This window comes from Dermatophagoides farinae, chromosome 4, assembly GCF_024713945.1.
Source record: "Dermatophagoides farinae isolate YC_2012a chromosome 4, ASM2471394v1, whole genome shotgun sequence".
Classification (NCBI taxonomy): Eukaryota; Metazoa; Arthropoda; class Arachnida; order Sarcoptiformes; family Pyroglyphidae; genus Dermatophagoides; species Dermatophagoides farinae.
In genome coordinates this window covers 2,913,313-2,930,082 of record NC_134680.1, presented here as the reverse complement: position 1 = coordinate 2,930,082, position 16,770 = coordinate 2,913,313, and the positions used below count along the sequence as shown (strand labels likewise).

At 29.4% G+C, this 16,770-nt stretch overlaps 4 protein-coding genes and 1 long non-coding RNA gene across 19 annotated transcripts; 3 read left to right on the top strand and 2 right to left on the bottom strand.

The window, feature by feature from the left end:
• Positions 1-25: 25 nt before the first annotated feature.
• On the top strand, positions 26-6,724 carry LOC124490932 (uncharacterized). 4 transcript variants are annotated; one of them, XR_012832166.1, is made up of 5 exons: positions 26-154; positions 214-351; positions 431-603; positions 724-1,340; positions 1,448-2,358. XR_012832166.1 is itself a non-coding variant. In XM_047053519.2 (4 exons), exon 4 carries the CDS (start codon positions 3,041-3,043, stop codon positions 4,076-4,078), a length of 1,038 nt encoding a protein of 345 aa, XP_046909475.1. In that variant the 5' UTR covers positions 910-1,340; positions 1,448-2,537; positions 2,598-2,930; positions 3,028-3,040; the 3' UTR covers positions 4,079-6,724. The 4 variants fall into 4 exon arrangements, 2 of the variants coding, with proteins under 2 accessions (XP_046909475.1, XP_075586059.1); XR_012832167.1 differs by having other exon boundaries at positions 37-154; positions 241-351; XM_047053519.2 differs by lacking the exons at positions 26-154; positions 214-351; positions 431-603 and adding exons at positions 2,598-2,930; positions 3,028-6,724 and having other exon boundaries at positions 910-1,340; positions 1,448-2,537.
• On the bottom strand, positions 6,662-11,077 carry LOC124490930 (E3 ubiquitin-protein ligase KCMF1). Of its 10 annotated transcripts, none has more exons than XM_075729928.1 (8): positions 10,754-10,917; positions 10,114-10,276; positions 9,531-9,680; positions 9,273-9,440; positions 9,056-9,195; positions 8,875-8,991; positions 8,229-8,746; positions 6,662-8,172 (listed from the first exon to the last, which is right to left on the bottom strand). In XM_075729928.1, exons 3-8 carry the CDS (start codon positions 9,544-9,546, stop codon positions 7,296-7,298), a joined length of 1,836 nt encoding a protein of 611 aa, XP_075586043.1. In that variant the 5' UTR covers positions 9,547-9,680; positions 10,114-10,276; positions 10,754-10,917; the 3' UTR covers positions 6,662-7,295. The 10 variants fall into 10 exon arrangements, with proteins under 10 accessions (XP_075586043.1, XP_075586044.1, XP_075586041.1 ...); XM_075729929.1 differs by having other exon boundaries at positions 8,229-8,742; positions 8,883-8,991; XM_075729926.1 differs by lacking the exon at positions 10,114-10,276 and adding an exon at positions 9,939-9,986 and having other exon boundaries at positions 9,531-9,865.
• Positions 11,078-11,185: 108 nt separating this feature from the next.
• Positions 11,186-12,860, top strand: Dhpr (dihydropteridine reductase). The gene is made up of 2 exons (XM_047053864.2): positions 11,186-12,125; positions 12,203-12,860. Exons 1-2 carry the CDS (start codon positions 11,699-11,701, stop codon positions 12,496-12,498), a joined length of 723 nt encoding a protein of 240 aa, XP_046909820.1. The 5' UTR covers positions 11,186-11,698; the 3' UTR covers positions 12,499-12,860.
• On the bottom strand, positions 12,165-15,196 carry LOC124491225 (protein SERAC1). 3 transcript variants are annotated; one of them, XM_047053860.2, is made up of 6 exons: positions 14,636-15,176; positions 14,362-14,564; positions 13,528-14,292; positions 13,075-13,467; positions 12,865-12,999; positions 12,165-12,749 (listed from the first exon to the last, which is right to left on the bottom strand). In XM_047053860.2, the coding sequence occupies exons 1-6, from the start codon at positions 14,683-14,685 to the stop codon at positions 12,553-12,555; spliced, it is 1,743 nt and encodes a 580-aa protein (XP_046909816.1). In that variant the 5' UTR covers positions 14,686-15,176; the 3' UTR covers positions 12,165-12,552. The 3 variants fall into 3 exon arrangements, with proteins under 3 accessions (XP_046909816.1, XP_046909817.1, XP_046909815.1); XM_047053861.2 differs by having other exon boundaries at positions 13,075-14,292; positions 14,640-15,196; XM_047053859.2 differs by having other exon boundaries at positions 13,075-14,292.
• On the top strand, positions 15,189-16,254 carry LOC142597436 (uncharacterized). The gene is made up of 2 exons (XR_012832168.1): positions 15,189-15,704; positions 15,775-16,254. It is a non-coding gene; the product is annotated as an uncharacterized LOC142597436 (long non-coding RNA).
• The last annotated feature ends 516 nt before the right edge of the window (positions 16,255-16,770 follow it).

Genomic DNA, 16,770 nt, shown 5'->3' with positions numbered 1-16,770 from the left:
AAAAAGTTTTCCATATGTTTTCGTATTGTCCAACGAATTTTAATCGGAATTTTTTCTTTTTTTGAAAAAATGAATCAAATAATTCCAATGACTCGATTTTTGCGACAAAATTTGTCAACAATAACAAGCTATAGAAGAATTATCTCAATGAATGGTAAGATAATGTTTATTAGTGGGAAAAATTTGTCAAAATTAAATTCAAACAAAATTTAGCTAACCAAATTCGATTCTGTTCACAAGACAAAAGAAATGATGATACGAAAACAAATCGAAAACAAATCGAACGTGAAAATCGTGATCGTCGAATTCCGGTCGAACTGGACACAAGCATTCGTTATATGAAAAGTGATGGTTAGTGAGTTTTTTTTTCATTTCAAAAATCCGGCTAGAAACTCAGCTTTTATTTTTCTCAATTCCAATCATCATATAGCATTCAAAGAAACATATCAAGACTATAAAATATGGGAATTATTTCGCCGTAATTTCAAAGGACAATTTTCACCGGCCGTACCACGTCTTAGTTGTGTGGGCGATGATGGGTTTGTAAAAACATCAAATCCGTGTGCTATATGTCGTGACCGTTATCTTGTCTTACATCATAAGGTTTGATAATGATTCTTATGAATAATAATGAAAAATATTCTAAAATCTTTTCAATTTCCATAATTTTTTTCTCGGTTTTTTTTTTGGTTTTCCATTTAACAACCATTATGATAATGATAGAATATTGAACTTTTGAGACAATTCATTAGTCCACATACCGGATATGTTTATTCAAATTCAATCCTTTGTTTATGTCATGAACAATATGAAAAATTATGCGTTGCTGTTACATTGGCTAAAAACTATGGTTATATCGATTTTGAAGTGCCTCATCGTCATTATGATTATCAATATCATTATAAATTATGAAAATAGTGAAGAAATTTTTTTTTTTTTGTTAACGATAACCATTTGATTTGATCCGTTAACCATATTGTTGATGTCGATGATCGAATGTGTGTATACCATTTACATAGCAACAACAAAAAATGAATGTAATATACAGTTTTTTTTTGGAAAAATAAAATCAATCAATCAATAGAAATCTATTTTTCCGATATATTATATATTTATTATTATTTATGATCGATAATCGATAATATTGATGAAAAAAAGGCAAATGTTTTTTCATTCGAATCTAAATATTGATGATGATCAATCTTGTGACACTAAACAACATCGATCATGTGACAAAATTATACACACATCATCATCATCATCATCAATATTTAGACGCAGAAATTACAATCCCATATTGCAATAACAACTATACTAGGAGGATTTTCAATACAAAAAGCGTATGTATTTATTTTCCAATCTATCATTTTTTTTTTTTTTTTTTTTTGTTGATTGAATGATTATGGACAAATTATTGTTGTTTTTTTTCATGACAATTGTATTTCAGGATTTTGTTTTATCGTCGAGGGTTTTTTTTTTGATCCAGGATTGATTTGTTTTTATCTTTATTGGCAACATCATATGTTGCGTAATTGACTGTCATGTTTTCTTCTTTTTTTTGAAAAACTGGCTGTAAATCATTTATTTTGCGATTGTAACAATGGATCGGTGGTAAAAATAAAATACATCCGATGATTCAACGATCATCATCATCATCATAAATCAATGATTTAATTATTTATGCTGTAGTTTGCATCCATGAAAGAAAATCCTTGGTTAAAAAAATCAATAATTTTGACTGAATTTATCATCATTTTCAAATATATAATAGAATAGAATGGCATAATATCAAGGTAACAAAAAAAAAGTCCTAGTGTTTATGAACAAGACAAAAATATTTCAAACGAAACGATTAAAGCACTTGCACTGCTAATGCGCTGTTCGAATGTATGTCCTCTTTTTTAAGGCCTTAACAACAACAGCATGGCTCCACCTTTTTTTTTTACCCGAACCACCTCGCCTATACATTTTTCTATATATATTTTTAAAATGAATGTGTGCAAACGTGACAAAATGTAGTTTTTTTTTCTATATGTACTGCATATCACACACACAAAAAAACGACTAAAAGTCGTTGCTCACTCGCTCATTGCTATTTCCATTGTTTTCATCATTTCCATCGACATCGTCATCGTTTATATCCTTGTATCTTAAGCATCCTTTGTGTTTTTTTTTTTTTTTTTTTTTTGATAGAAAAAACGTCGTCATTTCAATTTCAAAAAAAAGATAAAAATATAAATTCAACGATGATTTTCATGTACACACACCTACAATATACCTAACTAAATTAAAACATTTATTAATGTATTATAATTATTCACTTTTGTTTTTTGGATTATTAAAATTATAATTTCAAAATATTACATCATCATCATCATTTCTTGTGATTCGATAAATAATCGCAGATTACATACACAATTAACAACAAAGATTCAACATCAACGACTAAAAAGTTTTAGTTTTTTGTGTTTGTGTTTGTGTGTGTGTGTGTGTTTTAAATCACATCACATCATTACGTTTTATTGATTTTTGGAATTGTAAATATTTTGCATATAAAATATAATAGAGTATAAAAATAATCGAACGCTATTCCAAAGCGTTTAATTTTTCCATTTCATTTTATTCGATCTCCAGATCGGCCAATCTTATTCTTTGCATCCGTTTTTTCATTGAAATCCTTCGACGTTAAAGAGGATATAATCCTTTTTTTCTATTTATACCTATACACACGATAATTGATTTTTCTATAAATTTGAAGCCAATATTCGCTAAATTATTCAAGAGCATTAAGACACACATATTCCAATTTAAATATTTGACGGATTTGTGTTTGTTGTTGGTGTTTTTGACACACACATCCACTAAAATTGGTCGCCAATTTTATAAGAAAACCAAACCGCCGTTTGTCTCAATCAATAATCGAATTATTTGTAAGCAAAAAAAAAATTTAATTTTTTTCTGACCTAATTTTTGTTCAATTTTTCTTTTCAAACAACAAAAAACAATGCATTCAACAATACATTATAGTTATATAATATCGATGCATTGTGGACGACATATGTTTCAATCGACAACGACGACAATTGTAAGAAATTCATCAACATCATCATTAGTATCAGGAACAAATAACTTGGCTACATTGAAAAGAATAAAAGAGAAAATGATTCGTATATCAAGACAACAACCAACGGCGGCAGCCCATCATCATACGATGCGTTCACCACAAAAATCATCACCACCGTTGAACAATGGCACTATGGATCAATATGTCCATCATCATCATAATGGACATCAGAATAATCGATTTCGTAATAAAAAACATGATTCTATGCAACAATCCAACAATGTTAATAATAACAATAATCATAAAGCTAATAATAATAATCATCATGTAAAATTTCGTTCTTCACCACATCATCATCATCAACATAATCAAAATCATCATGCCAAGTCCTTGATGATAAATAGAACTTCACCATTGAAAGAGATACAGGCATCAAATTCGAATGTAAAAAAATTCTATGATTCATTGAATGTCGATAGTTTTCATCAACAACATAATCATAATCATCATTCATTGATTGATAATAATAAAAATGCTTCTACATCAACAATGACAATGAAAACGGAAATGATGAAAAATCTATTTGCTGGTTCGAAATCCTATGTGACACCATCGCCTTCGGATTTGCCTAAACCACCACAGAATTGGATGACAATTGTTATGAATAATAATAATAATAACAATAAGGAATTGAATGATGGGACCATTAACAATGTTGTTATTGATGATGATAAGAATGATGATCGTAAATCACCTATTAGCAAACAACAATTAGCATCGACGACAAAAACATCCATTAAATTCGAAGATTTAATTCGATTGAAAACAGTTGATACAACAACAGTACATTCGATTGCTGGAAATGGTGTTAAATGTGGTGATTCAAAGAAGGAAACGAAATCTAAACAACAACAACAAAAACAGCCAACAAATCCAAAAATAATGGCCATATTCAAACAACAGCAGCAACCGATAACGGCACTGGCCAATACTAGATTAATCAAACAATATTGATCAAAATATCAATTATTGATCCCTATTTTATTCACAAAAATCCATCTGTTTTTGATGCATGGATGTGTGTAGTATCTAATTTATACTGGTGTATATAGAGATCAATTGTTGACTGTAAAAAAGCTATTCGTTTTCTTTGTTTAATTTGTTTTTGGCATTTCGTTTTTCACATCCAAAATCATCACTTATGTTTCGACGACAACAAAATCACGCATCAAGAATTATGAATTTTGTCAAGAAATTTGCTCTTTTTCCGTTTTTTTTTTTTTGGTTTTTTTCCATACGTGTAAATAATGTTATCCATCATTATCATCAAGATTAATTTGCAACAATTTGAAAGAGATTGAGAATATTTATTCTCATTATTCATACATTATTTGGTCAATCAATCAATCATTTAATGAGAATTTATTGCGACAAGCAAAATTTGTTTTTATGATGATTGAACCATCACTTGAAAAAAATCTATTTTAAAGATATGTATTCAATCTTTATGATAATTGCTAAATGAAGATATATAAAATATAATGAATTTCAAAAAACCCACCAACTAATATAATGTAATCATAATTATATATGACCAAAATTTGCATCATCAACAACAACTATAACAAAAACACACACACACTTTGTAAATTTTTTTTTTGTTTCTCAAAGAAAAGATAAAAGAAAAAAGCCAGCCACATAAAATTGTCATTAATTTTGTTTTGTTTGAATTGAAACTTGACATTTGATTATTGAAATCAATTCGAAAGCAACTCATCAAGATACCATTCCACAGTCAAACAAACATAACAACAACGATTTTTTTTTTTTTTGATTATTTTATTTTTTCTTTTGTTTCTTATGATATCATCAAAAAATTTTAAGCAAATTATTTTTCATTTTTAAATTTTTCGACTTTAAATAGATACTCACACACATACACACACACATTTTATACACAATAATGATTCGCTTTCAATAGATATGATCTTGATCAAAATGTATGAATCATTTGGCTTATGATAAATTTGAACATTGTTGTTTAAAAAAAACAACTTTTTCTGGCTTTTTTCTTACTTTTTTACAACATACATCTTTATCTCTATAAACACACACACACACACACTTTGGTTATCCAACAACAACAATTGGTATTTGTGTTTATGTCATTTTCATTTCAGAAAAAAAACAATCGAACGTTAAACATATGTTTTTTTCCTTTTTTGTTGTGAATCATAGATGTGCAACGAACCTATAATTAATTATGAGAAAATGTTCTATCATTGTTGTTACACAACCACACACACACACACACACCTACAAGACACACCTATCTCTTTTCTCTTTTTGTTCTTGTTTCATTCTTATTATTTGAATTTTTTTTTTATTGTTTATTTTGTAATCTAATGGTGTGTTTGTGATTGTTTACGATTTTCACACTATTAATTTCATCTCTCTGTTTCTTCGTGTATCAATCATCAATCATTTAATTCAAACTTCTTCAAAAAAAAATTGTGTAGACATTTATATTGAAGTGTTGACAGCTGCCACCGTTTGAACATCGAAATGACCAAATGAAGATTGAATAAAAAAACATCAGTTATAATCAGTTAAATATGAAGAAGATGAAACAATCTGGCTACCATACACAAACACCATCAGATTATACAAGAAAATTGAATCCGAACTTCCTTTTATCCAATGAATATCGTTCATTTTTATTCATCAGTTTAAACAACAACAAACTCCTTCATTTGGCAAATTCACCTGTAGATAATAATAATTTTATTTTTCACTATCAACATAATTTTAAAAAATGTAGAAACAATATTATCTGGTTTATCAACATTTTTCCATAAAAGAAATGAAGAAGAAACAATCAACTACAACAAACAATTTGTAGCTACATTACGTATTGAACGTGTCAGATAATGATGAAACATTGTTAGTTCTATTAAGAAAATCGAAAAATTCTGACCAATTTGAACTACAACATCAAGCAAATCTTTGAAATTCTATCATTCTCTCTCTCATCTGTTTATTTGTGGTGTTCAAACTGTGATTCTCCTATACTTTTATTCTCTAATGAAATAAAAATTGAAACTCACAGACACACCCACACAAAAATATAGATACATTTGTTACAAAACCACAAACACCTAACTCCAATGTTTTTTTTCTGTAATTTCAGTGCCCATTCACATACTAGTTATGTGTGATCTTTCTTATTTTCCCTTCATTTCCTCTTTGTTTTTTCCCTCTTTTTCTCCCCAATTTCCTTTCCCAAAATTCCTTCCCCTGGCCCTTTGGGCCTTCAATTGGTAAAGAAAAAGAGCAATTTGAAAGCAAATCATCAGAATAAGCATCTGATAATATAAATGAAATAAAGCCTGAATGGCCATTTATCAATTTTTTTACTATTCTTAACCATTTTTCCCAATTACAGATCTCGAAATGACTGGAAAAATTTTCTTGGAACCAAACACATTGTGTCGTGTAACGGTGGATCTCTTGAAAGTATTAACAAAGTAAATTTTTTAAAATGATTTTTTTTCTAAATATATTTTCAACCATTCGTAAAGGAAATAATAAATTATATATTTTCACAGGGTTTAAAATTATTATTTTTTTCAAAAATAAAATCTAGAATTTTTTCTTTTTTCATAAATCATCAATGATGATGATGGCGTTTGTTTTTGTTGTGTTGATATATAATAAATATTTTTCAAATTGATTCAAATGTGTGATGCATTTGTTTGTTTGTGTTCATGTGGGTGTCAAACTAAATCGAGAATAAAGGAAGATTTTTCAAAATATAATTTTTCATTGATAAAATGAAAACGAATTTTGTGGAAATAAATGGAAAAAAATATAGAAATAAAATTCCAAATATAACAGGCTAACAGTGAAGAAAGAAAGAAAGAAAATACAACAACAGATTATTCGGGTTATCTTCATTATCATATTGATATTTTTCTCAAAAGAAGATGCTGTATATTTATGTGGGTGTGTATTCATTGTTTTTGTTATCGTTTTTTCAAAAATTTATTTCAATGAATTTAAATATTTATGTGTTCATGTTTGTGTGTAAAGGTGTTGATGATTCTCATCAAAAAGAAAAAGGGAGTGATACATAGATATATGAGTGAATTTCAAATCATTTGTTATTAGTTTTTATCATAATTCAATAATTTATAATCATCATAATTTCATTTTCTTATTATTATTTTAATTATTCATAATGAGGAGGTGGTTCAGTAGGTTGTGGCTGTGGCCGTAAAATTTTCCTACGGCCACCATTAGGTGATACAACTAGATTTCCATGGCTAACTACAGAACCACCAGTTACTGTTGAATGCAAGCTCGAATGCCGTATACCAGTTGAATGATGAACAATTGCTGGTGATGATCTCACTTTGTTTACTTTGTTCAATCGGTGATTTACATTATTCATTGCCGTTGAAGATGGTAGTACAGGTGATGTACCAAGAAATGAAGCTGTTCCAACACCTGTCCCATTGGTTGTTGGCTGCATCAAAAGTGGCATTGGTTTTTGTCGTTGTTGACTATTAATCTCATTCGATTCATTATTTCTGCTGCCATTTGATGAAATTGGAGGTACAGGAGGATTAGGAGCAGTATTGTGACCATTATTATTCACGGATATTATCGTTTCAATTTTCATTTTGTTATCATTTTTATGACCATTTTGATCGCTTGTTTTCATAACATTGTCATCAGAGTGCTGTTGAATAGAAATTATATGCGGTTGTTGATTAGATTCTTGTTGGTTGCTGGAATTGGCTGTTTGTAATTGTTGTTGAGCCATCTGCAATGGTTGTTGGCTCGTGTTGTTAATTTTGTTTATCATCGATGATTCATTATTAATGGATTGTCCTGATTCTGTAGTCCGACAAATTTCTTCGACAGAAGATTGTATCGATGGAGGTGTAGATTTAGACCGGATAAATTGTTCAGGCTGCAAATTGGCCACTGAAGATGACAGGAAAGTAAATATCAATTCCTGTACAAATATACTTCGATCAGCATTAAGTGACTCAACTTTCTTTGAATCAGTTTCCGACGCCAAGGATGATGAAAATAAAGCACTGTTTTAAATAAAAGTAATATAATAATAAAATTGACATAATGAATAAAAACTTACGAATTTAGAAGAAAATTTGTGTTCACTGAAGACGATGAATTGGCTGCAGGATTGAACGAAGTGTTTGTTGTCAAAGGACTAGGTACAGCTGAATCCAATAATACATAAGGCAATGATTGATTCGAATGGATGGCCAACGATGATGGATCACTATTGCCACCAGTTGAAGATGCTAACGTTGAAAAATGTGTCGGTGGCATCTGTCGTCGTTGACGAAACATTCGTTGCAATGATGTTCGATCATAATGACGTTCGAAAGGAAAATGATTCTGTCCAGATGATGAAGACGATGATGATGCAGCTGAATTCACTCGTCGAACATCCGATAATTGTGATAGAAGCTGAGCGATTGGATCCAATGCATCGTTTCTATTACTAAGGTTAACACCCAATGTTTGTACTGAACTACCGTTTCCACCACCAGAAGGTGTAGAATGGAATAACTGAGTATTCCTCCTATTCCGATTGCTAGCCATCCGTACATGACGCTGTCTGGTTCGAACAGTTTGAGGCTCTTCGTATTTGGATTAATCGATAATAAAAATGAAAAGAAAAAACGATGAAATTAAGGAAAATAAAGATTTTTTTTGGCTTGTCTACAAGATAAAATATGATCAAATTTAAAATTATTAAGTTAAAAGGATATCAATTCACGATTTTGATTATTATTATTTGTACGATGTTCCAGATTAAGATGACTAAGAAAATCATCGGTCACTTGATTCGGTTCACCATTCGGCAATGTGGCACAAATTGGGCAGACCTTGACATATGAAAAAATTGAGATAATTAATAATAATCGATTAATGAAACAAAACAAAACATACCACTTGGATTGAATTATCACTATGAATAATATTTACATGTTCATAAAGTGTTGCATTAGTAAAGCCTAATCGGCCACAAATTGGACATGTAAATGAATATGGTTGATCATTGGTTAGATTTTCGCCGGCGAAAAATAAATCTATAATAAAGCAAATTAATAAATAGAGCAATAAAAAAAAACACCATTGGATCAAAAAAATAACAAAAATTCCATACCTAAATCACTTCGGGTAAGAATACATTGCATTGGATGATTACTATTATGACTTCCAAATGATGTACGTGTTTCATAACAAGATGAACAAAGATCATAATCCAAACAGATTAAACATTTATATCGTTTTCCTCGAAAATTCTGTTTAAGGCACGTATCACAAGTAACGCCTAATTATTATGCAATTGTAAATAAATAAATGAAGAGATTAAACATTTATTAAATTTCTAAAAAAAATTGTAAGAAAAAAATCTACAAACCTTGATGATGAGACATTGTTATTTCTATCGATTGGTTGGTTATCGTATTATTAATCAAAAATTATAATTCTATTATATATCTTCTTTTCTTGTCGCACAAAATACAAAACAAAAATCACATTTATGTTTTCGTCGTTGTGTTAATGTTCACTATATTTTAAATTTTTTTTTTTTTTGGTTTTCAAAAACAAAAAAAAAACGAAAGAATATATGTAGAAATTATATATGAAAAAGGAATTGAATAACAGACAAAGGGTAAACAATAAAATGAATGTAAAATTGAAATTAAAGAAAAATGATGATACAGAAATGAATTTTTGAATACAATCTTTTTCCTATGCATGAAATAAAATGCAACAACAAAAAATTAGCTATTTTTTCTTTGATTCACAATTAATAAATACTTACTGTATTGTATTTTGTTTGAAATAAATTTTCTTAATTGATTAGTGTTTTCTTGTCAAAAAAATGGGCAGTGAAATAAAAATTGATTGTTGTATGTGGGGGCAAGGGGAGAGACACAAAATTCAAGAATTTAAAGAAACAAAATTCTATAAGATAAAATTTGAAGATATAAACTCACAAACACAATGAATAACAAAATCAAACATCGATCGATCGAGTTTTTTTAATTATTTAAATGTGATTCACAAAAAAATGATGTGATTGTTTGTTTGTTATCGTTTTCATTCGCTCACTCACTTACTCACTCACTCATTCATTCATTTATTCACTCAATATGTGTGCTGTATGTGGAAGAAAAAAAAAGACGAACATAAAATTTCAGTTCTATGAAGAAAAAAAAAAGTCAAATCATTTCATTTGATTTCATTTAAAAAAAAAATATACAACATACACTCATACAAATAATACCGCCACGGCAAACACATATGTAAACCATAAGGAGATGAAACTTATGTGATGATCATCATAATTATCATCATTTACGGTATAAGAAATTTCAATTGAATTTAATACGCGTATATTATTATTACACGCTTTTAATGAATGTGTATGTTTTTTTTACCGATGTTTGTTTTGTGTGTGTGTGTTATATGCTACTCATCAAACATATTTTTACTTAATAAAATAGCAACAATTTTTTTCTTCAAACAAAAAACTTTCTCTTTCGTTGTGTGTTCATCACAAAAAAAACAACAATATCCAAATCGTTCAATTATAACGATGTAAAATACAAAACACACACTATAGAAGAAACTTACAAGAATAACGATGATGATGATGATGAAAAATGATGGTAAAAAAGATGGAGCAAATGAAAAACGCAACACCAAATTAAAAGAAAAAAATCCAATCGACGACGACGACAACAACACAACACACACAGTGTGTGGGATTTTTGAGAAAAGCAGTGGCTCTTTTTTTCTTTGCTTGCATTCATGCGCTTCTAACATTCGATTGTGTTCGACGTTCATAAATGACGTGATGAGATTTTTTTTTTTTTTTTTTGCTGTTGGATTAATGGATTTTAAATTTTTATAAATAAATTTCATTTTTTTTCCATTGAAATCTAGAAATGAAAAAATTCTTGATCAAAATATTGTTTGACCCTGTTTAATTTTTTGTCCAATTAAACATTTTACTTGTTGTTTGTTGATTACATGAAAATATGTTACACTTGTTGTTATCATCATTTTTTTTAAATATTATATGATTTAAAATGAATGTCAAGTAAATATATTTAATGATTATCATGATCAATTTCATATAATAATCATAACATTGTCGTTGAATAGAATCAATAATCACAGAAAAACCGGTTGATTTTTTCCCCTAATTTTGAAAAAAAAAACATTTCTGCAACATTCATTTCGTTTTGATAATCGTGATTTTTTTAAGACAAATTGAAGAAGAAAAAATATTCAAGATCAAATCAGCATCATCATTAAACGCATGAGCATACAATTGTATGATCGATAATAAAGCAAGTATTAAAAAAGAGAAAAAAATCTGGCCATCACATTTTTATTCGATGCATACGCATAAAATCGTATATATACGACAATATCAATAATATCTTCATCGTTGTCGTTGTTATTTGCTATATGAATTTTTTTTTTATTTGTTTAATCAACAAAATCTATATATATATTTGATTTGAATTGATCATTTGACATTTATTAACATCGAAATAATCATCATTTATCATGGCAACTACTGTTCAACGTCGTGTACTTGTTTATGGTGGTAAAGGTGCCTTAGGTTCTGTTTGTGTGGAATTTTTTCGTAAACAAAATTGGTGGGTCAGTTCAATCGATCTACATGAAAATGATCAAGCCGATTCGAATATTTTAATTAATGCCAATTCAACATCATTAGTTGATCAGGAAACGGATGTTATACAACATTTGACCAAAATATTGGGTGATGATAAATTGGATGCAATTATTTGTGTTGCCGGTGGTTGGGCTGGTGGTAGTGCCAAAAACAAAGATTTTATCAAAAATTCCGAATTAATGATACGACAAAGTGTTTGGAGTTCATTAATGGCATCACGATTGGCATCGAAATTTCTTAAAGATGATGGTTTACTTACATTAACCGGTGCTAAAGCTGCTTTAGAACCGACACCAGGTGAATAATATTTTATTTGACAATAGAAATATAACATGATTAAATAAATAAAAAATAATTTATTCATCTATTGATAGGAATGATCGGTTATGGTATGGCTAAATCGGCTGTACATCATCTTGTGTCAAGTTTAGCACAGGAAAAAGGTGGCCTTCCTGTCAACAGTTCAGTGTTGGCCATATTACCAGTTACATTGGATACACCGATGAATCGAAAATTTATGCCAAATGCTGATTTCAGTGAATGGACACCATTAACATTTGTCGCTGATTTATTTGTTAAATGGACAACATGTCCACAGGAACGACCAAAATCTGGTTCATTGGTACAATTATTGACTGAAAAAGGAATTACTACCATTAAACTTGCTTAAATGATGTTGTTGACGATGATGATGATGATTGTGAAATTGTCGATGAAGATATATTCATGAAAAGCTAGCATATTTTCGCCACGATGATTTCTTTGTTGATTCCAATTTTTCTTTCAATAATATTTCTGCTATAAATTCTTTTAGCTCACGATATGATCTATCATTACGATCTTTCGGTTTACATATACTGAAATGATTTTCAGGCAATAGTATAAATTTTCCGATTCCAGGATTAGCTGATTCTTCTGGGACTAATTTTTTTCCAAACAATTAACATATCCAGCAAATCACACAAACAAAACGTGAATGTAACAGAAAAATTACAAATAAAAATCAAAATGTTTTTTTTCCATTTACAATAATTACCGAGTAATGCACGCCATTCAATTGGATTCTTTAATAATGTACATTTTTTTGTTTCACCAAAACTAAGCAAATCAATTTGTCGATCACGTACTAATCGTATGAATTCATCATTTAATTGAAGTAATTGTGGTGAATCTGGAACGATAATTTTAATTAGCGATTGATATTATTGGTAATGAAATGTGATCATATCATCATATGTCGCGTTACCTTTTTGTAATTCTAAAACATGATTCGATGGATAAATGATACGTTGAATATTTTGTGACCAAACGGCCATTTCTGAACCACGATGTGGAACTGAATAGAATACGATTCCTTTTGTTTGCCGAAGGAATGGATGATTATCCGATATATCTGAATGACAATAAGTTAGCATATGTTTAACGAATAATCCACCCATTGAATGTGTTACCCAAATTATCGGTTTCGATCCAATACCAGCTTCACGTAGTTCTTTAATTAATTGAACACTACGATCTTTGATTGTAAATTCATCACTCGAACAATTAATATTCCAACTACTTAGAAATGAATCATAATGTACGGCAATAATACGACAATTATGAAAATCTTGTGCCAACCATGATCTGGGCCATAATTCTGTATAATCAGATGAATTTTTAGCCAAATCTGATTGTCGCCATGTACGTAATACACCACCTTTTAATCCATGTATGAAAACAACATCATATTCAAGACGTAATGTATCAATTTCATGTAATGGCCATAATAAATAGGTTGATGGATGTAATGATTCATTCGTTTTCATTGTCATCGACATATTATACAATGTTTTTCCAGCTTCAAGTTTAAGATGCCAATCAGATGATCGCAACCATTCGGCCAATATACCAATCCAACCGGTATGATAGAAATGCGTATGAATACTTTTGTACACACTTAAAGCTGATATAATGGTCGATATCCATCGGATACTATCACGATCTGTAAATAATTGAAGAAATTTTAACAAAGCAATCAATAGACCATTATTGATCAAACAGGTGGCCAAATTTTCATTACTCATGATATTCTGCAATAATGTTTGAAAATAAAGATTTTTATATCGTTTCATTTGAATATAATTGAGATCATCGGATTTCTGACGGTGATTAGTAGTACTATATTCATGATAGAATGAAAAATCCGTTAAAGGATTATTATGTTCAAATAATACCAATGTTTGCCTTGTTAGATAATTTGCACATTCAGATTGATAATTTGTTTCCAATGTACAACGTAATAAATGTACCATCAATTCATGTAAAGATTCAAAATGTTGAATTTGACCATTAATTTTTATGATAATTTTATCTAACAACAATGGACGACGAAATTGTTTTAAATCAATTTTATCAATAGTTCTTGCTGCGCGTAAACTTTGATTATAATCATTTGTTTGTGCTAATTTTAAACAATCGAGTTCTTGACCAAATTAAAATGAAAAAACATTAATTCCATGGTCATTATCATCGAAATCATTATTAGCATTACCATTTTTAACTTTTATCAGGAATTCCCATTTGGGAAACCAATTTTCCATTGTTTTACTGAAATCAACACTATCGTCAACTTTATCAGCTTCACCAAAATTGTTATTATTGTATTGGCTAAAAATTTCCGGTAAATCAATGTATTCATCTGGTGGTGATGTGGGCGTCGTTGTCGAACGATTGGTTTTTAGGTATACAAAACCACTACATTTTGAATGGATGATGAAAATCAATTTGATTATAAACAATTTTTATTGCAAAAAAAAACAAATTACCCACAGATTGATGAAACACTGGCCGAAATAAGAATGATATATTTACTCATTTCTGAACAAAAAAATATTTTAGATAAAATCCTTTAAAATTTATTAGAATTCATTAATTTTGATCACAGATCGTTAATCAATCAATCACAATAAATATATCAAAATTTGAGAGACATTGGAAAAAATAAGAACATTTAATGTTTGTCACGTGATAATTTTGTTTTTTTTTTTTTTTTTTTTTTTGGTTACCCAAAAAGACAAAACAAAAACATTGACAGTAACTCCCTCTTGTATATGGTGTTGACACCATTATTATCCCAAAAAAAAAACTATCAACAACAACATTGAATTCTTCGCAGTTGTTTATATCATTCGAAATTAATTATAATTTTTTTAAATACGCATGTTGTTTTAGAAGCCGATTCTATATATCATCATCATCTTGATCATCAAGAATCGATCCTAATTCGTGTTTTATTTGTGTTTGTGTTACATTTCTAATTATTTGCTTAGTTAATAATATCTATATGTTGAGAGATTTTTGTATTTGGTTAATTATGAACACACACTATACATACACAGAAAAGAAAGTGCGCGAGTACTCGCGATTTTGGCGAGTATTTCGGCTATTTTTTGGTGACTATTTGAGTGTATATAGCCGAACAATCGAAATTTTGCGAGTACTCGCATTTTTCGCGAGTACTCCGACTATATCCACACAAAAAGTCGCTAAAAAATAGCCGAATACTCGCAAAAATCGCGAGTACTCACAAAGTTTCGATTGTTTGGCTACATACACTCAATTAGTCCAGCAAAAAAAAGTGTAAATAGCCTGTTTACACGCAAAAGTCGCGAGTACTCGCGGTAATCGTGTGTAAACAAAAGTTTTCGATTGTTTAATTTGATTTCGATGTTTAACATTTTAATTTTTGTTTGGATACGGAATTATTTCGAATCATAAACTAATGGATTAGAATTATGTCGATAAAAATGGTAATTTGGTACAAAACGATCCAACTATTCCAATTCAAAAAGGTCTTCAATGTGATGGAAAAAAGATTTCACATTTAATTTTTCTGTAAGTTGAATATGATATTTTCGTGCAGACATTTATGTTAATAATAATGTTGAATTTTATTTTATTTTAGTATTACGAAGGAAATCTTATAAATTCAAATGGCACATTTGTGCCGGATAATTATGAATTCCCGGTATTTGATGATGACTTAAACGTATTTTTGCTGAATCCGAATTCGATTGCCAGCTTTAAGATATTGAATTCAATTATTCTTTCGATTATCAGATCAATCGTTAAACATATTTGCGGAACAAGTAACGACTGCTTGTATATGACAAGCATTCCTAAAAATACGATGCTCATCATTTTAAATAAAATAGACGCCAATTACCCAATTTTACCCAAAAAATATAATGAACTAAATTGTGATGCAAAAAAATGGAATTTGTATTTCATGTATTTTTTCAGAAATTTTTATGGTACAAATATAAAAATATCAAACGGTCTAATGACTAAAAAAAGAAAGACAAATGAAAAAGAATCCTTTATAAATTAAATTGTATTTTTATAAGTCAATTATAAATAAAATGGTTACATTGTTTGAGCTTAATCGTTCATGACTATCATGATTAAGATAGAACAAGAAAAAGCGATGAGTGTCATACGATATTTTGTCCGAGGTCGACTATAAATTTATTTAATTCTAAGGAAGGACAAAGTGATAACTCTTGGTCATCTGTTGATCAATTCTGTTGTTTTTGCTTTTTGTTTTTAAAACACTCAGAATTCAAAATAAAGAAAATGACAAATTTCCAAACTAACACGACCTGTTCAGAATCGAGAAAATGACAAATTTCCAAACTAACACGACCAGTTCAGAATCGAGAAAATGGCGAATCCAATCTAACACGACCAGTTCAGAATTCAAAATTCAAAATCGAGAAAATAGCAAGTCCAACCTAACACGACCAGTTCAGAATCGAGAAAATGACAAGTCCAACCTAACACGACCAGTTCAGAATTGGTTGGCGATGCTTTATTGATTACTTTCCCAATGATTGTAGTGGTTTCGATTTGCTCATCGCTGTCCACAGTGATATTATGGTCCCACACCACGGCATTTTCT

Excerpts from the sequence above, each read along its gene's own strand:
- LOC124490930 (XM_047053518.2), bottom strand. Across the intron at positions 8,992-9,055 it reads GTGATAATTCAATCCAAGTG|GTCTGCCCAATTTGTGCCAC; the intron begins GTATGTTTTGTT and ends TCATATGTCAAG. Across the intron at positions 8,173-8,228 it reads ACAAATTTTCTTCTAAATTC|TGCTTTATTTTCATCATCCT; the intron begins GTAAGTTTTTAT and ends TATTTAAAACAG.
- LOC124491225 (XM_047053859.2), bottom strand. The coding sequence starts at position 14,685 with ATGAGTAAATATATCATTCTTATTTCGGCCAGTGTTTCATCAATCTGT. Across the intron at positions 14,293-14,361 it reads CCTGATAAAAGTTAAAAATG|AACTCGATTGTTTAAAATTA; the intron begins GTAATGCTAATA and ends AATTTGGTCAAG. Across the intron at positions 13,000-13,074 it reads TGTTTTAGAATTACAAAAAG|ATTCACCACAATTACTTCAA; the intron begins GTAACGCGACAT and ends TTATCGTTCCAG.
- LOC124490932 (XM_047053519.2), top strand. The coding sequence starts at position 3,041 with ATGCATTGTGGACGACATATGTTTCAATCGACAACGACGACAATTGTA.
- Dhpr (XM_047053864.2), top strand. The coding sequence starts at position 11,699 with ATGGCAACTACTGTTCAACGTCGTGTACTTGTTTATGGTGGTAAAGGT. Across the intron at positions 12,126-12,202 it reads TGCTTTAGAACCGACACCAG|GAATGATCGGTTATGGTATG; the intron begins GTGAATAATATT and ends ATCTATTGATAG.